The 23,561-nt window shown below is 60.4% G+C and overlaps 1 protein-coding gene across 9 annotated transcripts in view; it reads right to left on the bottom strand.

Annotated features, from left to right (window-relative positions):
* Positions 1 to 23,561, bottom strand: part of PITPNM3 (PITPNM family member 3) — a 60,691-nt gene that overhangs the window by 22,223 nt on the left and 14,907 nt on the right. For 6 of the 9 annotated variants that reach the window (XR_003142082.3, XM_025462001.3, XM_025461999.3 and 3 more), the window contains exons 3-4: positions 18,444 to 18,551; positions 8,293 to 8,340 (exon numbers count right to left, since the gene is read on the bottom strand). Coding sequence is in view for 8 of the 9 variants with exons in the window: in XM_025462001.3 (XP_025317786.3) it covers positions 8,293 to 8,340; positions 18,444 to 18,551 (156 nt within the window). In the remaining variant the exon portion in view is untranslated. Of the gene's footprint in view, positions 1 to 4,767; positions 6,969 to 8,292; positions 8,341 to 18,443; positions 18,552 to 23,561 lie in introns of those variants that run through there. The other 3 variants (XM_025462003.3, XM_025462006.3, XM_035716285.2) reach the window with 2 other exon arrangements.

Here is a 23,561-nt window from a genome sequence, read left to right as displayed (position 1 = left end):
TCTGTGCGGCCGAGCCACAAGGCCCTACTACAAACCGCTCACATGCCTTCAACGACGGGAAGCTCACTCACCTCCTACAGCAGCCAAGTCCGCAGAGTTGGTCCTTTCTGTGCGCGCCCCCGCCCCATCGAAGAGCCTGCTGCACCTGCTGGGGGTCACGTGGGGAGGACCCCCCCTCCCGGGGGGCTCTGAGGGAAAGCCTGGGCAGGGGAGGGCGGGAGCCCACAGAGACGTTGCATCTCCCAGCCACTGCCCTGTGGCCCATGTGCTGGGCCAAGAACACAGACCCAGAAGCTTTTCTGCCCAGGGAGGTACACATGGCAACTACTCGGTTCCCGTAGATGGGGCCTGGGCTAAGAGTAACTGCCTTCTGAGCTCGGGCTGCAGCCCACACAGTGGGGAATGGTTTGGGTGGCAACGGTGGGGTGGCCCAGGCACAGAGGATGAAGACCTCGGGGTGAGGTCCCCCGATCCTTCTCCAGCTCCTCAGCCACCCAACTCTCTACCACCACGTGGACTCCGCGCCGGGCCCTGCACTCAAGACAGGCTCCTGGTAACACACACCGGGAACAGGCCTGGTGTTTGCTGAGTGGCTACTGTGGCCCAGGTGCTGCCACCAGTCCCTGCAGCCACTGGAGTTTTTGTTCTCTGCACATTAGCCCCATTTCCAGGCAAGACACTGAGGCTCATGCACCCCGGGTCATGTGCTCCAGGCCACACCCCTTGTGAGGCCGAGTGAGCCCACATGCCCACCCCATACCTACCGGAGGACCCTGCCCTGCTTCTGCAGGGGGCGACACCACAATCCCCCAGAGGCTGCGCTCACACAGCCTGCCCTGACTGGCATCCCTAAGAGTGGTGGGCAGGGTGCCCGGCGCAGACCCCCCCAGGGCACAGCAGCCATGCTCTACGATGCGTGGGGCCCCATGTGTGGCTCCGGGCCTGGTGGGGACTGGGCGACACCTCACTTCTGAGGTAGGACAGAGCTGGTCTGAGGAGAGGGTACGTGAGCCCAAGTCCTGCTCTTGGCAGCTGTGCGAGCAGGACTCAGTTTTCCGGTCAGGCCCGGGCGGGCAGTGCAGCAGGACAGCCCAGGGGCCACGGCAGGCATTGTGGGGCCGCGGGTGACAGGGTCGTGGCCACCCCGAGCCCTGGTGTGACCATGGGCTCCACTGCATTGCTGCCAATTAGCGTCGCAAGCCCACAAATAAGCGGCAGGAAGACATGAGGGCCCTGTGGTCACCTGGGTGCTGTGCCCTCGGCGGGTAGGGCTGATCCTGCGCCCTCACTGACCATTCACACCATGGGCACCACGTCCTCAGGCCCCGCCAGCAGCCCAGCGTCCCCACGCCTCCCCCAGCGAGGATGAGGGTCTGGCTCCCCTTTGTGAGCAGAAGCCCCACAGGTTTTGCTCCCCGGGTGGGAAGGCAGGGAGGCCTGACCCGCAGAGCTCGGTCTGGCCTTGGAGGATGGGCTAACAGGACCCAAGGAGCCCAGGGGGAATATGTGTCTGGCCCACAGAGGCAGCCTTGAGGCCCCCCAGCCTGGGCCAGGCCCTCAAGCCTTCTGCTGCTCCAAGAAGCAGACATTCCCGCCCCCCAGGTAACTGAGGCCACCCCAGGGTGGGGTGGAGTGAGCCCACGGCTGTTCCTGGGACTGTGTCTTGTAATCACTGTGCCGCCCCGCACCCCTGCCGGCCCACCTCACCCCCAAGGCACCTCCCGCCAGCTGAAGAGCGGGGGCATATCCGCTGAATCACGACCTCGGGAGGCACGAACCACCATCATCCCTCTAATTACCCAAGCGCCACTCTGCTCTTGAGGTGGAAGCCAAGGTCAGCACCCATGTGCGTGGCCCACGGAGCAAAGCATCACCCGACTCACGGTGGGGTCCACCATGTCTGCCCCCTGACGCTGGCCGCCGCCCCCACCTGCCCTGCACCCCCCCCACCTGCCACCCCCACTGTCGAGGGAGCTGAGCCAGGCCCAGCCCATGAGCACGTGGCTCATCCCCGCGAAGGACCCACGCAGTGCCCCATCCTCTGAAACACACTGAAGCCCACATGCGGGCGGATTCCAGGGGTGAACTCCCCCCACAGGTCTGCGACTTGCTCTGGGTGGGAAGTGGGATGTGCAGTGGGAGTGTCGGCGACAAACCAGAGCCTCGTTCCCTGGCACATGGGGGGTCTGTGGCCCTGACCCCCCAGTGGCCACACACAGGTGCCACGCCAAGGACAGGCATGGAAACGGTCCAGGGATGGGGACAGGGACCAGGACAAGGATGAGCACCCCTGTCAGAAGCAGGTGTTGTCTGCATGGTGGGACAGGTGGTTGTTTTCTGACTTCTTCTCATTCTCAGGGGAGTCCAGATTCCCTGTGGTCCAGCGAGCACACATGCATCCACGGGCAGCCGTCATGCTCACACGGAGCCACAGCCCCCACTTCACCAAGTGCAAGCACCACAAATAAGACTGAGTGTATCCCTGCCCTCGGAGCTGAGGGAGGCAGGACAGGCTGGGGGGGGAGGGTATGAAAGGGAAAAGGAAGGCCTGTGAGGGAGCAACAACGGTGAAACAGGATAAGTGAATCAAAATCCCACATTTGGGTCACAAAGCCAACTGGACATCACAGTGGCCTCCTGCTCCCCTGGCCAGGGCCCAAATGTGTGTCGTGTGTCCAGGTGGCTGAGGAGCTCAAAGGGCCTGGGGTCACGTGACACAACCTAGGCTGGGAAGGGGGCAGCTCTGTGGGCAGGTGCTGGGGTCTTCCTTCAGAATGAGGAGGAAACATGCCTGCAGCTCCGGCCACTAGGGGGCTCAGTGAGCCCAGTGACTGGGCAGGAAAGTGGTGGAAGGGGGTCCCTGTCTGGGGAAGGGCAGGCTTGAGGGGACGTGGTAGCCCTGCACTTCCCCAGGAGCTGCTTTCGGGTCACAGGACGGAGGGCAGGGCCCAGCCAGCGAGGTGAGGCGGCTTCCGGAGAGTTCTCAGCCATTCTGGAGGGACCCATGGTGGCCCAGAGGGAAGCTGGACAAGCTGGGCAGGGGGACACCAGGGAGGGGGGCGCAGGTCAGGCTGCGGGGATGGATGGCGTCCCTGCTGTGACGACTTAACCCCTGCAAAGTCAGAACCCATCCCATCTGCCTGGATTCACCTGCTAAGAGGCTCAGTGCCCAGGGGGACAGTCAGCCCCCCACAGAGGCGCTGGCCCACCCTGAGGCCTGACCGCTGCCTGTGAGCATGGGGGCAGCTCCCAGGGGCCACTGCGTGGGTGGACGTGGCCCAGGCCGGGAGCAGCACCACCCTGAGTCCAGCCCGAGGTGGTTTCCAACGCAGGGCTGCTAGAGACCCTCCTGCCCTGGGAAGGGCCCTGGGAAGGGCTGGGCACCTGCTGTGTTTGCCTTGCCTCCTCCCCCAGCGTCTCTGGCTCCCCCCATATTCATCCCTGGGAGGTCCTGCAAGCGCAAGTGCAGGGCTGGGGACGTGCACTCAAGTTCCAGGCCGGGCATATCCACTCTCCTAAAGCCGAAGCTGCTCTTCCCGATGCCTACAGGGTGCGGCCTGCCCACAGGGAGGAACTGCCATCCACCCCCGCCAACCTGGGCCCTACGGAGAGGCCGGCACAGGCCGAGGGAATCAACCGCGTCCTACCCACGCCCACCTGCCTGCACGCTGACCCCCGGCAGGTTCCAGAAAAAGGACAGCATGTGGCACTTATACACTGGCCCAGGTACCTGGCCTTGGAAACCAAACCAGAGGATGCCCGCTGATCTCACCCCCAGGTCAGCATCACGTGGCCGCCCGGGCTCTCGGGGAGCAGCCGCTGCTCGTCCACGGCTGCAGTCGGAGGCACTTGGAACACGGAGCACAGAGTGCCCCTGACACCCTGGACCCGAGCTGGAAGGCGCTCGTACCATGCTAGACCCAGCTGCACCACTCATGCTGCAGACACAGGAAGCAAGCTGCGTGCCCCCCGCAGGACACTGCTACCCAGTTCTCACAGCCACGGTGGCGACACAGGACAGCCTTCCCGAGGCCACTGGGCCGCCAAACCTAGTGAGATGCTGAAATAACCTGGAGACACGATCACCGAGACCAGCAGGGGGCAGGACAGCGCGGGCACCACCGGCGTAAAAACATGCAGACACGTGGGTATTTGTGGAGATGCGTGTGTGCAGGGAGGAACCAGCGCCCGGTGCTCCCGGCGAGGGGCTGGGCAGGCCATGGGGCAGCAGGAGGGCGCGCAGCACCTTCGTCCTGGTAGAAGTCACGCCGCTGACGGGCACGGCCTACTCAGGAGTCGGATTAAACATGAGACTTTCCTCTGATGCCCGTGTAGCGGCGCCTCCTCTTCTGAGTCACTAATTCCTATTATCCCGCTGCTGGGGTTGCTTGGGTTCCATGTAGCGGCTTCCTGGCTTTTGTTTCTAGACACTCTTTTGTTCCCAGAAGGAAAGAAAACCAGAGATGGTCTCAGGCCAGAAAGAGACCCCGCAACCCCTGGAGGATGGACGACCAACCGCGAGGGCCCAGGATGTGGGACCACCCGGCTGCACGGGTGGGAACCGCCCAAGCCGGGCCCTGGCCCCAGGGTGTCTGCAACCCGAAAACAAGGTCCTTTCCCTGGACTCCCATCCAATGCCGTGTCCAGGCAGGCCTTGCTTCTCCTGCTGGAACTCTGACGAAGTCGTGGGCCAGCTTCTGCGTGCTGCACAACGATCCTGGGCCCTGGCCCCATGCTAGCCTCTCCTCTGCTTTCCCCTCCACTCACCTCCCCCCTGAGCTCCGGCACTAGGCCGCAGGATGGTTCTCGAGCCTCTCCTTCGTCCTCTCACCATGGGGTCTTTGCACATTCTGCTCTCCAAGCCCCGACTCTTCTTCATGCTGCTCCTGAAGCCTCAGTGGTCCTTCCCACCCCCACCCCCACCCCCACCCCGGGGGGGGGGGCAGGGGGGCGGGGCTTCCGGCCTCCCTCTCCTCTTGGCAAAAGCACGGAGGCTCTCTGTTCTGGGACCCGGCCTCATAGTGTAGGCTCTGTGGTGTCTGCACTCATCAACTCCTCCATCCTCCCAGCTGTGCCGTGTCCCCCAGCCAGGGACAGGGTTTGTTCATGCTCCACATAGTCCCCAAAGGCTGTCCAGATGCCAGCATAGGGAAGATGCTCACCAAGTATTTTTCAAACAAAGTCATGAACAAGTATTTTGCTCCCACTCAGGCCCCCGTGTAGGAGGCTGAGGATGCCCCCGGCACAACATAGATGTGTTCATGTGCACGCCGAGGAGCACGCACAAGTGCATGGGCATACACGCACATGCACACAGGGACAGACCGCGTCAGCACAGACACGCGGGAGGGGGCCCCCCAGGCAGCCGTCTGCCACCCTGAGCTCACTAAAGCTGAGGCTAAATATAGCCCGTCTGCAGCTGCGCACAGGCCGCCCACATGGCTGGGAAAAGACACCCGATCCCTGCGGGGCCGCGGGCCAGCTGTGGGCAGGGGCTAGTGCCCCTGGGGCTGCTGGGGGGTGGCGGGCAGGCGCCCAGGACAGGAGGTCCTTGCTGGCCGTCCCAGCATCTGAGCCACTGGTTGGTCTGGTCACGGGCTCTGGGTGGTGAGATGCGAGGTCAGGCCCTACGCATAGGGAGGCGGGCATTGCTCGGCATCCACATCTTCTCTGTCCCTTCCGGGCGGCCACAGCTGTACGGGTGAGGCGGCCATGGGGCCAGGCTGGGGCCAGGAGCAGGGTGGGTCAGGACTAGCCACAAAGCCGGGCTCTGCGGGCGGCTGCGTGGAGGCTGGGTTGGGACAGAGACCACCCGGGTTCAAATGGAACCGGGCCTGGCGCTCAGCCTGCACTCTGGTCGGGTATCGGCCCAGGGACAAGACAAAGTTCAGAGTCCCACCTGGGAGGGAGAGGTGGAGCTGGAGAGCTTGAAGGCAAGGAGGGCAGCGTGGAGGCCCGTGTGGAGGCCGGTGTGGAGGCTGGCAGTTCTGGGAGACAGAAGCCAGGCAGGACCTCCAGGTCTCTGGCTAGAGTTTGTGGAAATGGCACCGTTCAGCCTGGAGGAGGAACAGGAGCAGCGCCGGGGAGCGGACGGGGAGCCTGGGGCAGGCCCAGGTCAGGCCAGAAGCTGTGAGTGTCACTGGGCTTGGAGCAGTGTGAACTGGCAGAGGGGACCAGGAGGCGCGGAGGCGACAGGAATGCAGAGGGCGCCAGAAGGTTGGCACCATGACCCGGGGGCTCCCCCGGGCTCCTCGACCAAACGGAATGATCTGGTGCCAAGTAACGGGCTGGGTGGAGGCTGCAGGTTGCCAGGCCGTCCCTGCTGCTGCAGGATGGAGGCCACACGGCGTCTGAGAGGGAGGATTCCTGGGCAGCACCTGCCACACGCGCCACCCACACATGTCCGTGGGGCCCAGGAGGACGCATCCCTGTGCAGGGCCAATCCAGCGGTCACAGGATGGGCAGAGCCCTGAGCACACGGAGTTCCGAGGGACCTTGAGCCAGCGGCCAGGCTCATGGAGGGCCAACCACGTGAAGGCCATTCGCGCTCTGTCCCGCCGCAGTTCTGGGGCAGGCCTCGGGTCACGTCTCCACAGCCGAGTAATGGGAGCTCCGGGATGTCGGGGAGCTGGCCAGGCAGGTCAGGGCGCAGAGGCTCGGGGACTGCGGGGAGCTCACAGGAATGTCCTGAGTGTCCTGATCTGGGGCACCTCGTATCACCTCCTCCTTTGTCTCTCGCGAGGCACGTGCATGCACACCATGGACGGCCAAGCACCTCACCAACGTCCTGGTTGTGTACTTGCTGATTCGGGATCGCGAGCAAACAGAGCTGGACCCCGCACGACCTCCATTGTCTCAGGCAAGCAGAAGTGTCCAAAGGCCGAACTTCGTGGACGGCGTTAAGCAGCTGGATGAACAGCAGGACCGCCAGCCAGCCACGTTCTTAGGAGTCCTCACCATCCACATGCTAGCCTCAGACTCAGCCCACTGGCCCCGCAACCTTGTTGTCTCGTCCCCCTGAGTGAGAAGATCCTGAGGAAGCAGACGTGGGAACAGCTGGTAACAGAATCCAGATAAAATCCATGACCTCGGTTTATAAGCCAAATAAAGGAGATTTCACCTTCACAGAAACACACATTTTGTTTGGCCGGGTCGAGGAGCGGCAACGTGGGGTCGGCCCCGATGTGTTCCCTCCCTAGGACATCTTGTGGGGAGACCCCATCCCGCGGCTGCCAGATATTCCCAGACACGAACGAACCTTCCACCTGCAAACGCCCCGTCTCGAAGCTCAAGGGCTCTTCCACGCAGGTGCCAGTCCTCCGCTGCACCCAAGGACTCCGGGTATGCTGCAGAGAGCCCCCCACACCCTGCTGCCCGCATTTCTCAAGGGAGCAGTTCCTGACCCCCGCCACCTTCCCGTGGAAAACACGACCCAGGCCCCCTGCCGCCCCATCTGCCCTGTGGCCAAACCCGCCACTTCCCTGCTGCCCCCCCATCAGGAAACGTGAACCCGCCGATGTGTCCGGGTCTTCACTTAACCGCCTACACAGGCTGAAATCTGGGTGCTCTGGGACATTGCCACGCTCACACCGAGCCCCTGCACTCATGGCCTGGCTTTGGGGGAGCCCTCGGCAGAGGCACCCAGGCCCTCCGGCCCCTGACGGGCCTTGTCTGCACCTGCCCCTGGGCGCTGGAACACCTGCCACAGGTCAGCGATAGACGGGCCTGGGTTGGGTAGTGGGCAGCTGCGCTGGGGCCCCAAAGCCTCGGCCACAGATCCAAACAGCAGGACAGACACTGAGGGGTTCTGAGCGTTTGCACCCCTAGATATGCCTGGGCCCCCAACCCTAGCCTCCTGATGAGCAACGCTGCCAACGCCAAGCACTTGTTTGAAGCCACCCTCCAAGTCCCCTTGGGCATCCAGGGAGGACATCCTGCGTTGGCCGCGGACACCCCCTCCAGGAAGCCCCGACGGACCTAGAGACCAGGACCTGGAGGTGGGGGTGCGCAGGGGAGGTATTATTACCCAGCACCATGTCAGTGCCTGCAGTGGCCCAAGGCCAAGTCACCCAAAAGCACTTGCCCCGAAGGCTCCGAGGGTTTGCACTGCCTTCCTATCCTCTCTCCACCACACACAAGCAACACATGAGGCTTTGCAGGGTCCCGTCTGCCTCTGGGCACAGCAGCCCCCCCAGCCACCCTGCACGTGGGAACCTGGGGCCCCAAGGAGCTCAACTGATGGGGGGGCAGGCCCAAGGAGGCTGAGCCAGCCAGGGGTCGGCCATCACTCACGCTGCTTCTCCTGGAGAGTGCTGGACGTGCACGGGGTGCTCCCGTCTCCTGCAGAGAAAGAGAAGGAGCGTGAGCGGGTCCCCACCATGTCACCAGGCAGCCCTTCCCAGAGCTGGGGTGGGCAGGGCCTCTCACCTACTCACCACACTGGGCCCTTCGTGCCCCGGCACACCCGGAGCCAGGGAGAGCGGGGCCTATGTGCCTGTCCTCCCGCCTTCCTGGGGCTGCAGCTCCCTGGCCTAGGTGGGGGCAGCCGGCCCTCCCCTCTCCTCCCATTGTCCCCACCCAGGGGGTCTCCAAGTCCTATGGGGTCTGTGTCTGAGACTTGGGCCCCACCGTGGAAGGGCCGTCCCCAGGCCTGGAATGGTGCACACACTCTCTGTGCCCCTCCCCACACTGCGCACAACCCAGGCCAGGCCCTGTGGATTCTATGGAGGTAGCTGGGGTAGCCCCCCCCCACCCCGCCCCCCCCCAACACACACACACACACACACACACACACACACACACGAGAGGCCATTTTCCGCAGCCACAAATGTCACAGAAACTCCTCGTTGCAAATATGGAAGACGCCAGCAGACGCAAAGGAGGACGACACAACTGTAGGACCCCCGGCCTCCTGGGCCCTGCTCCACGCGCATCTTCCGGAACTTCGGAAGCATCCCTGCCTCTGAGCTCCCTACGCGGACCCGGGGCAACAACAAAGCACAAAATACCCTTCCCATACTTCTGGTTCCAGTGTAGACGATTGCGTGACCAAGTGCCAGCACCCAGGGCCATCCTCCCAGGGCCGTTAGGATAACATTCTGCGGGGGTGGGGGGACTTCACAATGACGCCGCTGGGGGGAAGCTGCAAAATCGCACCGTCCTAGTTATGACGGCAACCAGCATCTTTGGGGATGCAGAACTCAATCCCAGGACCCCGGGGTCACGCCCTGAGCTGAAGGCAGATGCTCAATCGCTGAGCCTCCCAGGTGCCTGTCTTCGTGCATTTTTAATGACTTCCTTAAAATCACACGTCCACAGAGGAGTCTAGGTCAACGGGCAGGGACCTGGGTCAGGCCCCCATGCTCACAACCAGCCCAAGGTCTCTGGGGCCCCTGTATGCTGGAGTTGGGAGCAGTGTGGGCAGGAACACGGGTACTGACACCTTCTGGGCCAGCGCCTGCCCCCCAGGTGCGCTCGCTCCCCATTCCACAGATCCAAGGATGACATTATTCAGAAAGAGGGACGTTAGCCCCAGACCCAGGGCCCTTCAGAGCCCTGACTGCAGCACAAGGGCCGTTGGCGTTTCTTGGGCACCTGCTGGGGGCCAGGCCCTTAGGGAACGGGCCATGCATGGCTGAGGGACCAGCAGGGTCTGATTCATGACCGTCCTGCTCCCTTGCCCAGGCCTAGGGGTGACTCACCCGGCAGCTTACAAGCCACTGACACCACAAAACACGTTCGTTACAGGAGAGGGAGTGTGACTTGTGTCCCAGGCAGAATTTCAGGGGCGACAATGTCTGTGTGCACTGGAGCAGGAGCCAGGGGTGCAGAGCCGGAAAAGGCCAGATGAGGGTCCCCAGGACACATGCGGTCCCCACTGGGTGAGGGGCGTCCACCCCCAGGAGGCCATCCAGGTGAGCCGCCCAGCAAGCAGCAGCTTCCCAACTTGTCTAGCACGTCCCCCGCTCCTGCCCCAAGGGGGCTCCTGGGATGGGGACAGGAGAACAAGAGCAGGTGCCCCAGGGAAGCTGGGCTGCCCCACCCTCACATGGGCAGTGAAGCCTGAACCTGAACGGGGCCTCAGGGGGTGGGGAGATGCCTCGGATCCCACGCTCTGACCCCAGGACCCTCCGACCCCAGGACCCTAGGGACAGCAGGCGCTGGGGTGGGTGGGTGGGAGGGAGGGAGGGAGGGAGGGAGGAATCTGGGGCCCACAGTGGGAGGCTGGGCTGTGCTCCCTGGGCCTGCTCACCCGGCTGTACCTCTGCCTGGCCTTCTTCACCTGTGGACACTGCCAGGAACTCCTGCAGACAGGACAGGCCATGGGGGGGGACAGAGAGCACGGAGGCAAGGGGGGCACGGAGAACACAGAGGGAATGGGGGCAGGGCCTGCAAGTCCCCAGCCCACAGAGTCCCATGCCTCTGGGTCACATCTCCTTACAGATGCAGACCCGCCAGCAGCTCCCCACTCCCCACCTCCCCAACACACCATGCTCCCCGCCCCGTCCCAAGAGCCAGGGGATCACGTCCACCAAAGGCTGAGAGGCCTGCAGAAGGAGGGTGGGGCAAACACTGGGACAGGGGGCCTCAGGGAGGAAGGTGCCAGGAATATCCTTCCCAAGGAACAGGGGGGCAGCTGGGATCCTGGGGTAGAAAGGCCCCCACCCTCCTGCTCAGGGAGCTCCCCACACACCCAGCCTCCAGCTCCCCAAGCTGCAGGGTCGGGGCTCCCTCATGACCTCCCACCTGGACCCCTGCTCCCCTGTACACCTTCCCGGGCCCTCTGATCGCCTTCTCATTGGGCTTCCAGAAAGATCTTTCGAGATGGTGGCTCTTGCTCCAACTACTCTCTGGGTCCCCAGGGCACCCCTGAGAAAGCCAGGACCCCTTACCACTCCGAGCTCCCCGCTGCTGCGCCCCCTCTTGCCTCCCCAAGATCTCGGGCCCTTACCAGCCCCAGCACCTTGCACCCTGACTTCAGGGGACATGAACCCCCACGTGCTTGCCCAGAGTGCCTCACTTCCCGACCCCCCTGTGCATCTTCACACCTGCTGCTCCCTCTGCCTATCGCACCCTCGGGGTGCCCAGAGCCAGCAAGGCCTCCTGACCCTTCCACCGCCACTGCCATGCTCCCACTGTTGCAGGTGATCGGCGCACTGGATGGTCCCTACCACATCCCGCTGTCCCGACCACACCCAGCCACCCCAGCTGCACCCCACCCGCCTGCCCCACCCCATCCCCTGCAGGTGGCAGCGTGTCTGTATGTCGACCAGTGCACATGAGCTGAATGCACAACAGGGGAGGGAAGGCATGGATGCGAGGTGAGCCCTCCCTGCCTCAGGTCCCGAGAGGGAGGCAAAGCACACCCTCAGCCAAGGCAGGGCTGTGGGGAGGCTGTCTGGAACAGGCCAGGCACCGGGAAGGCTCCCGACGACCGGCTCCACTTTCAGCAAGAGCCCCCAGGCAGCTCTGGCTAGAACATGGGGTAAGCAGGAGAGCAGGGGGTGCCTGGAGACGAGGAACACAGGGTCCACGATGGCCCCTCCACACCGTCCCACGGTGGACATGCAGCCACGGCGAACTTACCATCCCCCGGACAATAGTAACAGCGAGAAGGAGGGTGAGCAGCAGACTCCTGGCCTGCGGGCCCAGCTGGCAGGTGTAAGCGTCTGTTCGCGGACGGTGCCTCCCACCTGCTGGCCTCACGGCAGAACCAAGTGACTGAATTTGCAGCACAGCGGGCGGAATAGGGCGAGTAAGCCGACAACATGATCCAGCCTATTCCTCCCGCCCCAAATCCCTAGAAAATGACCCCGAATACACTTCCAGGAGTTGGTCTCAAGCAGAATCGTAAGACAAGAAGGGGTGCCCCAGCAGACCAGGCGCTGCTGGGCATCCCCCAGAGGGCAGACGGCAGAGGGCAAGGGTGGAGGAGGGCAGGGCCGGCCACAGGGTTTGCAGAGCCTGTGCAAGATTTTCACGTCGCATCTTTCTCAAGCAAGACTGCACGTGGGGGCCCTAGTTCAAAACCATCACGGATTTTAAGATGTCAGCGGCAGAGCACGGAATCCAGTGAGAGACACTGGTAAGTGCAGAGCTCTGGATGGCCACAAAGGTCAAACGTCCATTAGGCCAACTGCCGATGGAGCCGAGCAGAAGCCACCACCTACACCCTGCAGGGGAAAGCCTGTGGCCAGAGACAGGCAGCTCGCGGGGGGGGGGGGGGGGGGGGGGGGGGGGGGGACGGGCCCCTGAAGGAAAATCCAGGGGCCAAGGAAGCTTCTAGAACTGCCAGGTTGTACCACCCCACCCCACCCCCCAGCGCCTGCTTCCACCAAGCAGAGGCATCTACCCTCAGGTGCGGGGAGGGCCGAATGTCTGAGGAACAGGACACCCTGGGAAGCTAAAAATACCAAGAAGAAACCAGAAGCTAATGTCACCTAGCCGCATGCTCTGCCCTCCCCAATAATTAGATGACAGCCGTTGGCAGCACACAGATGCATCACATCACCCAGACACAGGCCAAGGGCGGAGGAAGTGTAGCTACGAAGGGGGGTATGTGGACTGTGGCACCCAGTATCCCCAGGAACACCAACTGCATAGAAGGAAGATGCCAAACTCGGTGACCCAGGGGGAGGGGAGTCCAGGAAATGGATCTGCAGACCCTGCGGCCAGTCAGTGGCAACAGTGACGCACAGCCCTCAGGCTCCAGCGAGCACCAGGATGACCTGAGGGCAGTTAAAGCAGGATCTGTCATGAGGCACCTGGGGGGCTTAGCGGTTGAGCATCTGCCTTCTGCTCAGGGCGTGACCTCGGGGTCCTGGGATCAAGTCCTCCATCGGGCTCCCCGCAGGGAGCTTGCTTCTCCCTCTGCCTGTGTCTCTGCCTCTCTCTGTGTCTCTCATGAATCAATAAATAAAATCTTATTAAAAAAAAAAAAAAAAGGCTCCGTGAGCCTGGGAGAGGGCTCCCAGCTCACATTTCTGACAAGTTTCCAAGGGATGCTGAGGCTCCTGGTCCAGGAACCACATCATCTAGACGCAGGGCATGAGCCAGAGTCCAGGAGGAACAATGGGGAAAAATAAAAGCTTTCTGGAAAAGTGAAGGCTGAGAAGTTGGTCGGGGCCGCCCAGGTGGTGCTGGCATCCCTCCTGTCAATAAGAATGCGGCCTTGATGACATCCAGTTTATTTCTGAGACGGGAAGAGCCCGTCTGCCTGCTGCCTGTGAGCAGCGCCTTAAGTGACAGCTCGTAGATTATTGGTATAAATTATTCAGAGAGACACATGTAAACTCTGATCATAAGAGATTAGCAGTGTGTCGAGGACCGAGTGAAATACACCCCAGGAATGATTCTCTTGACATACGAGAATCAGTTGTAGTAACAGGAAACAGGACCCCACAGGACCATCTCAGTAGGTCCAGAAAAAGCATCTGGCAAAATCCAACACCCTTTCACAATAAAAGCACTGATCGACCCCAAAATAGGGGAGAACTGACTTGACCAGGTAAATGACAACTACAGAAAAAGCAACAAACAAAAAACCTGCAACGGACACCGTATTTAATGGTGGAGAACTGAAAATGCCACCAAAGACTGGGAACAAGACGAGACGTCAGCGTTCACCATTTCTATTCAGTTTATGCTGGAGAATCCAGCCAGGGAATTCAGGCATAAAAAAGAAATAAAAGGCACCCAGGTTGGAAAGGAAGAAGCAAAACAACCTGTTTGCAGATGACACGATCTTGTACATAGACAATCCTAAGGAATCCTTATCCCCCAAAAATAAACTTAATAAATGATTTCGGCAAAGGTGCAGGATATGGGATCATACACAAAAACCAACCGCGTTTCTATATACTTTTTATTTCGTTTCTATATACTTACAAGTGATCCGTAAATTAAATTAAGAAAATAACTTAGTTACAACAGCATCGAAAAGAATAAAATACTTTGGAATAAATTCAACAAAACCAGTGCAAGATGTGTGCCCTGAAAACTGCAAAATGTCACTGAAAGAAATTAAAGACCGAAACTAATAGAATTAGTTAGTAATTCTAACACACTAACATTGTGTTAGATCCCCACATTGATCTACAGATTCAACACAAACCCTCGTAAAATCCCAGCTGGGTTGTTTTTTGTTTTTTTTCTGGTTTTTGTTTTATTTTGTTTTGTTGGGTTTTTTTGCAGAAACTGAGAAGCTGATTCTAAAATTCACGTGGCAATACAAGGAATACAGAATGGCCGAAACAAATGCTCAAAAGCACAGCAAAGCCCATGGACTTCTGCATTTTCTGCAAGTGCACAGTAATCAAGATGATGTGGTCCTGGCCCAAGGAATGGAATTGAAAGTCTAGATATAAATCCATGTTTCTGATCCATTGGTTTTTGACAAGGAGGCTGAGACAATCCAAGAATTGTCTTTCCAATATGTGGTTCCAGTACAATGGGTTACCTGAAGGCAAAACAAGGAAATGGAACCCCTACCTTACACTCCACATAAAAATGAACTCAAGTGGATCAAAGACCTAAACCTAAGAGCTAAGGCTATAAATTCTTAAGGGAAAACAAAGGGTAAATCTTTATGACTTTGTATTAGTTGATGGTTTCTCACACATGGCCTCAAACACAGTAACAATAAAAGCAAAAATAGGTTAAGTCAGGCCTCATTAGAATTTTAAATCTTTGCATACTGAAGGGAATTATCAAGAAGGTGAAAAGACACCCTCAGAATGGGGGAAAGTATCATTTGTAAATCATATCATTGATAAGGGCCTAACATCCACAATATATAAAAAACACTTATAACTCACCAAGAGAAAGACAAACAACCTGATTTTTAAAACCGGTAAAGGGCTTCAACAGACATTTCTTCAAAGACGATGAGCAACAATCAATAATCACATGAATGTGCTCACCACCTTCAGTCACTGGAGAAACGCAAACCCAAACCATAACCTGATCCACTGTGTCACACCGCTAGTGCGGCTTTCATCAAACAACAATGACGAGTGTTGTTGAGAATGTAGAGAAGTCTGAACCCTGGAACAACACTGGGGAGAAGGGGACGTGGCGTGGCCCCAGCTCTCCCACGCCTGGGAACGCCACTCCTCCCACACCAAGAGAACTATAGGTGTGTCCCCACAGAAACCTCATAGCAGTGTTACTCATAAGAGTAAAAAAAAAAAAAAGTGGAAATGACCCGAATGTGCACCAGCTGATGAATGGATAAGAGTTATCCATTGTTCTGTTGTTGTGCCACAAAATGGAATGACGTCCTGGTTTGCATTACAGCCTGGGCAGGTCTCAGAAACAGGACGCAAGGTAAACATCAGGTACAAGAGGCCACTTCTTGTTGGATTCCACTTCTACAAAACTCTGGGGTTTTGAGGGGTGACTGCTGACATGTACTGGATTTCTTTTTGGGGGGATGAAACATTCCAGAACCAAGTACAAGTGATGGCTGCTCAGCCCCATGAATATACAAAGCATACAAAAAGCACTTGAAGGGGCTCCTGGGTAGCACAGTTGGTTAAGCATCTGTCTGCCTTCAGCTCAGGTCATGATCCCCAGGATCCTGGGATCGAGTCCCTTATTGGGCTCCCTGTTCAGTGGGAAGCCTGTTTCTCCCTCTCCCTCTACCTACCACTCCCCCTGCTTGTGCTCTCGCTCTCTCTCTAATTAAAAAAAAAAAAAAAAAAAAGCACTTGAAGAGGGTGGGTTGTATGGTGTGTAAATCATGACTCGGTTTTAAGGCGATCTCGGCAGGACCTACTTTCCTAGGACGATTGTTCGTGGCAGCTCCGAGCTTCCCAAGAGCGCTGGATGCAAGCACCTTCCTGTTCTGTGTCAGAATCTCACTCAGGGATCTTTGGCTAATTAGCTCACACCAAGGTGCATGTGGTCTATTTCCATCCATGTCCAACCCACTAGGAGACTGGAACTTAAAAGAACAGGGGAGACGGAAATGTTGCAAAGCATGGGGCGAGTCCATGGCACCTACGGATTGATATCAGGTTGTTATGGGGAAAAACCCAGAGCACACGAAAATGAAAAGAGGATTGTTTAAACACACACATACACAAAAGCAAAACCCTCCTCCCAAAAAAACCCAAAACAGACTCCACAGAAGAGCTGACCAGACAAATGGCAACAGCTGGAGCAGACAGGACTGGGCAGCTACTGATTGGGTTGGAGCTGAGGAAATTTCCAGAGCCCAACAAGGACCCGAAAGTAAGAGCAGGAAGGGCAAGATGAGACCCAGGTGTGGCATGTCCCTGAGGCAAGTCTGATAGGGGCAATGGAGAAAGAAATACTTGAAAAAATGATAAAAAGAAAATGCACGTGTGTGTTTATGTGTGTACATGTGTATGTGTGTGTATATAAATACATACACATTATATGTAATCACTGTACACGGATGCACGAATACATCGTACTTATGTCGTGCGTGTCATGTGTGCATAGGGAGTAGATACTATATCATACATCATGTATCGTACCTGTGTGTGCATACATAGGACACATTATATCACCTTATATATCATTCATCGTCATACATCGTGCGAGCATGTGTATAGAGTATATGTTACACATCATGTGCCGTCAGGAACACGGAGAGCACAAAGCAGCTTTGGGACATTCAGGCAGAGCTCAGTAGGTGGCTACTGAGCTGAGTCAGCAGCCTGGGGACAAGGTTGTGCCTGGACATGAACTTGGGGTCGGGGGGGACCCCAAGGGCCAGTTTCGAGGGCAGCCTTCTCCTGACCTGCTCCCGGTCCCTCTGCTGTCCAGACTCATGCCCAGGGCATCCCTCTAGATCCCCCCGCTCAGCCTCCTCCTGCCCCAGGTAGCCTCGGCCAGAACCCTACTCCTCCTGGGCTCTGCACCCCACCAGGGGCTTTGCCCACACTACACACGGGGCAGCCCGTGTGGTGGTGGACGGCCCTTAGGACTGAAGCCCACCATGAGCTCCCAGGGGCCAGAGGTTCCTCCTCCTCGCCCCCCGTCCCCCCGCACTCTCCTGCTGCCCCCTGTGCCCAGGGAGACACCCCAAAAGTGCTGTCCCAAGGATCCAGCCATGGGGATGCCCCGCATGCATCCTGGGGTGATGATGATGGGCCCTGGATGCACAGGGCCCTCCTGGCTCCCCTGATCCTCACAAGGTCGGTTCCAGCCCCACTCTGCCCACGAACACACAGGTGCCATTGGCTTGCATGGCTGTAGAGCCAAGTCCACTCCCAGGCCCCAGACAGTGCCCAAAGCTCCCCTCTGCAGCCTCCCTGGCCCTCCTGGCTCTGCCCACCTCGCCTTGCCCCTCCCCAGCTCACACTGTGCCGAGTCTCCATCCGCGGGGCACGGGGTAGGGAAAGGACGGCCTGATGGGAGGTCAGGGCACATCTGGGTTTGTCTTACTGCCATGGAGCACCATCCTGGGGAAGCACCTGTACCTGCTGACCCCTCCTGGGTCCCCCGGCGTTTGGGACAAAGGAAGGAGCTGTCCAAGGGCTAGACTGCTGACACGGGGCTGTGACAATGGGGGCTTTGCCTCTGGACTGGCCCCAGGGCCAGCTCCCTGTGAAGGTGCCAGTGGCCCTGGGGCCTTTCTTTATGACCGTGACCCCCAAACACACCTCCACCACCATCCAGCCGGGAATCAGGACCCCAGGGATCTGCGCCCGCTGCCAGTAGCTCTGACGACCTGGGGCAAGACCCAGCTTCTAAGAGCCTTGGGCTCTTCACCTGCAAATGGAGCAGTCACCCCCCGGCACGTCTACTTCCCAGGACAGCACTGGGGGGGAGGGGGTTCCGGGAAGGTCACCAGCACTGAGCCGGTTGCCACCCAACGCCCTTCTCCTGGGCCAAGGCGGGACCACGTTGCCCAACGCCCCCTGAGGGGACAGCCTGGCCCAGCCCAGGAGGAAGGAATGACTGTGGGGAATGAGGGAAGGGAGCCGGAGGGGTGCTACAGGGTAGGGAAGGGACGGCCCCGGGCCACATCTGACCCCCCTCCATCTTGTACACATCACCATGTCACTTTAGCTCTCCACACCCAAAGGCAGGAGCCTGAGACACCAGCCTGCCATGTCTGCAGATGCGCTCCCGGTTGCTCCCACCCATGAAAACCCTCCTGAACGGATCCCCAGAGACTCCTGCACTTGCCACCCCAGCTTAGCCAGCTCTCCCCACAGCACAGGCCCAGCCCTCCAAGGACACGGCTGCACCCCTGCCCCTACTGATGTGCATCCCTGGGGGCAGAGGGTAGAAGCTCAGGCGTCTGCACAGGTGCCCACGAGGTTCCTGCAGGGACGTGGGTCCAGGCAGGGGAGGCGCCCAGAGACCCGTGACTGTCCTCAGAGCCGTGGGTTCCAGCCCGGACGCCCACACACCACCCCCCCACAGCATGTCCATGCCTGGGGCTCCGGGAAGCAGAGTCTCACCCTGATGCTCCTCCAGCTTCCCCATGGTCTCCATCTGCTCCACTAGGTCGTTCGAATTCCACTGGCTCATCCCAATGAGGATGGCATTCTTCCCTTCGGCCACCTCCTCTGTGGGCAGAAGCAGAGATGGCCGTGAGCATGCGGCCCGCACCCCGTGAACCTACCTGTGGCCACAAACTCCCGCCATGGAATGGGTGTGTGCTCTTGGACAGCTGCAGCATGTTCCGGAAGCTTCCATCAGGAGAAAGCACGGGTGCTGTGCCCTATGGGGCCCCAACATGAGGGGGCACGTGCGAGCAACACCGAAGACCCCATTGCAGTGTCCAATCCCACCTCCAGGAGTGGAATTTCCTGAAAGGAAGTGTGTGGGGGAGGAAAAGGAAAGCCACGCCTTGTTACTTAACCTCTCCTAGCCTCAGTGTCTCCATCTGAAACATGGGAGCGGCAAGGTCTACACTACACTACAAAGCTGTGGTGAGGGTTCCACGAGGCTGTGGGTACAGGTCCTGGTGTGCATTGATGAGCAGGTTACAGTCACTGGCCCGTGTGACAAAGGGGTGGCTCCAGGATGTGGGGTGCAAGTGGGGTAGGGGCAGCTTTGTCTGCAGGACTAGGCGGCGGAAGGCTGGGCTCTCATGCCAAGTCTGTGACCCTGTAACGTCTCCAACTCCCCCAGGCCCCCAGCCCTGTCTCAACCCATGCCCTTCTCCAGTTTAAGCTCAGCAAGCACCCTGAAGGCCCAAGCACAGCACGCACAGGTCAGCTGCACCCTGGCTGGGTGCGGCCCCTCGTCCCAGTCCCAGAGACGGGGATGTCCTCAACCACAGGCCGCCAGCCGCCCCGGCCCTGCTTTCCAAGGGACGGGCTCTCCTGGCAACGGGCACCGTGCCCTGTGTCTTTGAGCAGACAGTACAGTGTCAGCAAGGGGGATCCTCGAGCCCATGACAGCCACGGACGAGGAGCCGAGACCCGAGATGCTGCCAAGGATGAGGACGAGGCGCTGGGGCTGCAGCCGGGGACTGCCCAGGGTGCCGCAGGCTCTGCGCTCAGGCTCCCGCCCCACGTCCCGCCGGGTCACCTGCTCACACATCGTGGGGTCTCGTCGCCTGGTCACCTCACTGACACTCTCACCCACCCAACGCAAGCCCTGCGCTGAGATGGTTGTGGGCACCTGACACATGCCCACCTGATCCTCCTGAAGGCATAACGACCGTTACCATATCTGTTTTACAGACAAGGAAGGAGAAGCACCAAGAAGTTGGGGACGTGGCCCCAGGCTACGACCAGGATTACAGCAGTTTCAGGAACTGCCAACCCCCCCTGCCCCCCACCTGGCACCACACACACCCAGACCATTCCTCAGGGTGGTGTGCTGGATCCGGGCCCATGTCGACACCTGCAGGCAGCGCCCGCCGCCGCCCCCCCCCCCGCCCCCGCAACGGGTTCCAGGCCAGACCCTGCCCTACATGGGCTGGGCCTTTGCACACATCCCTCAACTGGCCCTGTCCTCGTATCTATTCCACGGGGGCCGCGACTCTAGTTGTGCAGCTGTTCCCAGGGTGCCGTCCTGACGGCCATAGGTGACGCCGTAAACGTGAAAAGGCCGCAGGGCATGAGGCAATGTCAGCAGGAAGGTATTGGGCAGGTCCAGCCTGGGGGCAGCAGGGCCACAAGGGGTTAGAAGCCCAGTTTGGGGTTAGACAGACTTGCTTCAAGCTCTGGCCTCGGACAGTGGCCTGAGCTCTACGACCCGGGGTCTTCGTCAGCGATAGAACAGCATCGTGGTCATGCATGCCCTGGGGCGACACGAGGTCACAAAGGAAGTGGTTACAGGGCCTGGAGCCAAGCTGCCCTCTGCCCTGGGGTGTCCTGGTCAAGGACTGGGCCGTGGCCTCCTGCAGGGCTGGCTCTCCCAGCCCCGTTGCCCAGGCACACAGCCCTTCAACTGTTCCTGCCAAGCCCAGAGGTCTGTGTACCTGCCCGTGCATCGTGAGACACGACCATCCCCAACTGCCCCCCGACAGCCCCCAACTGCCCCCCAACCGGCCCCTGGCCGCCCCCACCACGGGAACCCGGTTTTGTGAGAAAACACAGCAGTAAAGTCATCCTGACACGGCAAGACAGGTGACCTGGGGCTCCGGGCCTGGGGCCATGCATCCAGCAGGTGCTCAGCAGGGCTTGCGTACACATCCCAGTCCCAATTCCTCCAGGGGCCCCCAGGGCCCAGCACGGAGGCCATCCTCCCCTCCTGGTCTACCATCCCACAGCCCCACCATCCTGTCCCCACACTTGGAGTCAGCCCACCCCACGCACCCCGGCTCTCACCCCCACCCGCCCCATCCCTCCCAGGCTGCGGGGCCTCTGCCACAGGGTCCCCGCCCCTGCCACCAGGACAGGCCTCGCTCTCTGGGCCCAGGACCTCTCTGTCCCCATAGGTCCCTCTCTCCACAATCCCTGGTTAGCTCCTGAGGAGCCACCCTTCCTCACTCTGCCTTCCAGAATCTTCCATGGCCTTCCCATGCCTTCTGCCCCCCACTCATGCCTCGACCTGCTCCACCCACCCTGGGACTCCTCGGATGGCAGCAGCCTTACTCTGCCAACAGCGGGCTCCCCTGGTGGAGCCTGGTGGCCGTCTGTCCGCTGCACATCTATCCGTGCTGTACGTGCCTCCTGGCAGGGCCCAAGCACCACAGCGGGCCGGCTGGATCAATGCCCCACTTATTGATTTTGCATTTCAACTTCTGGAGGCTGCTCCCTGCATGCTGGTACTAACCTCCCATGACCTCTGCACCTACTTCACCCCCATGGAGCCACAGCTCTGACCCCAGGCTGACCGGACCTGACCCTAGCCTGCGGCCGCCTGGCTCCACTCAGCCTCTTCCCACGCCGGAGCCTCCGCTGCTGCTGCGTCCACAGGACGCCCAAGCAGCGCAACTCCTTGTCCCAACCCCATCCCTTCCGGGGTCGCCCACCCAACACCGCCCATCTCTCAGGATCCAGAAGCACCCTGCCCTGGGGCCCCCAGGATCAGGCTGCAGATCTTCCCCTGGGGCCACGAGCTGCGGTTCCACCTCCATGGCCAGCAGTGTCCCCCTCGTCCCTGAGACAACCTGCCCCTGCCCTGTAGAGACCCGGGGCCCAGGCCCCACAGCTTCCCTGGGGTCACACACCAGCCAGTCACCAGCCCCACATCTGTCCACTACCTGCCCTTCCATGGGGCCATGCCCTCGGGACAAGCCCAGACAGAGATGCACCCCACATTCTCCAGGAAGCCAACTGCTGTCAGGGCAGTGCGCCGGTTTCTCTCAGTCCCGGGGGCAGGACCAGGAGCAGGGTCTCCCATGAGGCCGAGGGCAGCTCCCGGGGCCGGCCTCCCACTGGAGGGCATCAGGGCGTTGACGGTGCCAGGTCTGCGGCCCTGGGCATGGGAGCCACGGACAGTGGTGGACACAGAGGACGCAGCAGCAGCAGAAACCTCCAGGGTCCCCCCCGGAGGGGGCTCGGCTGTGCTCCCGTCAAGCCACCCAGGCCAGGTGTGTCCTGAAAGCAAACCCTGGCCACACCCTTCTAGCCCCCCAGTTTCCCCCCACCCTCCAGATGCCCCTGTTGCACCCTGGCCTCCCAGGCTGCACCCCCCAGGTGCCCTGGCTTCACCCCGGCCCCCCTCAGCTTCATCCCTCAGCCCAGCCCACACACACACCCACAATTGCCAGGGCTGGGACTGCTTGTGTGAGTTCATGGCGAGGCACCAGGCTGTCGTCTAGATGCCAGGGGAGGGCCCAAGGACAACCAGCATGTCCCGAGGGGCCCACCGCTCACCCCACGGCATCCCTCAGATTACATCGGGGGGCGGGGGCCTCCACTTTTAACGGTGTCACTGAGGAGAACAGTGCTCAGTAAACTACATGCAGGTAAAAGGACAATTTGGAAAGTTTGGGCACAGGGACCTGAAAACTATCACCCCCAGAGTTTTCTCCCGCCCCCAGGCCACTCCCTGCTCTTGCCATGGCAGGCGTGTCACATCCTAGTTCCGTGTCCTTGGGTCAGCCCCCAGGGCACTCTGTCCACCCATCGTCTCCCACTCACAGCCCCCACCCCTAGGGCCTGCCCGTGTCACGGCCACACCGCGTCTCCCTGCTCAGCTGACCCACGTTCATGCACTTGTTCACCTGCCGCTGTGCATCTGGGCTGTGTCAGGTTTGGGCAGCAGCTAGTGCAGTCCCTGCACACTCTCTCGGGTGGACGTGCGCTCTCCCTCCCCCCAGGCAGACACCCGGCGGCAGGACGGTGCCCCGGGGGTGAGGACCACGAGCTGTGGAGGAGCTGGAACCCACTACACACGGCCGGACCGCAGCTGCTCCTGCCAGCAGTTTGCAAATCCCAACTCCTCCATCAGGGTCGGTGGAGGCAACTGGCTGTCCTCGCGGGCAGGGGGCAGTGTCACACCACGGTCTCAGCTGGTGTTTCCCGGAGGACGGACGGTCCAGTGTGTCTCCTGTCTCTGCTGAGGTGTCTCTTCCCTTGTTTTATTTTCGGCAACTGTTGCTGCAGCTCACCCACTGGCCCGCTGTCTCCCTGTCCCCAGCCACGCGATGGCCCCTCCGTGAGGGCAGCGCCCACGATGCCCGCCCTGCAAGGACAGCGCCTGCTCCCTGATGGGTGGACACCCAGTGAACATAGACAGTGGAGGGGGTGGTTTCAGCCCCGGCTCTGCCCAACCCCGAGTGACCCTGGACAAGCCTCCTAGTCCTCAGGGCTGTTCCCCAGCCTGGATGTGGGCGGCCAGACGAACTCAGCTTGGGCGTGGTCGGGGCTTGAGCCATGGGCCCCCCGATGCCCCCAGGTTTGGCCCCACTCTATACCCCACCCTCAGAGGCTGCACCGTGGCCCCCAGATCCCCTTGGACAACAGGAGGGACGCACCTCTCCTAGTTCTGAGGACCTGGACCCCATTGCCCAGCCCGCAGCACCCATGGGGGCACTGGCCATGTGGCCCACGGAGCTGCGTCCTGCCTGGGCGGCGTGGGGCGCACAGACTGCTCTGTACCCCTGCCAAGGCCCCCAAGCCGCCCACACACGAGGGGGATCCTGCCCCCTCCCCGGGGCCTAACCATCCCCC

The sequence above is a fragment of the Canis lupus genome, chromosome 5, assembly GCF_003254725.2.
Source record: "Canis lupus dingo isolate Sandy chromosome 5, ASM325472v2, whole genome shotgun sequence".
In the NCBI taxonomy this organism is placed as follows: Eukaryota; Metazoa; Chordata; class Mammalia; order Carnivora; family Canidae; genus Canis; species Canis lupus.
This window is presented reverse-complemented; position numbering and strand designations above follow the sequence as displayed.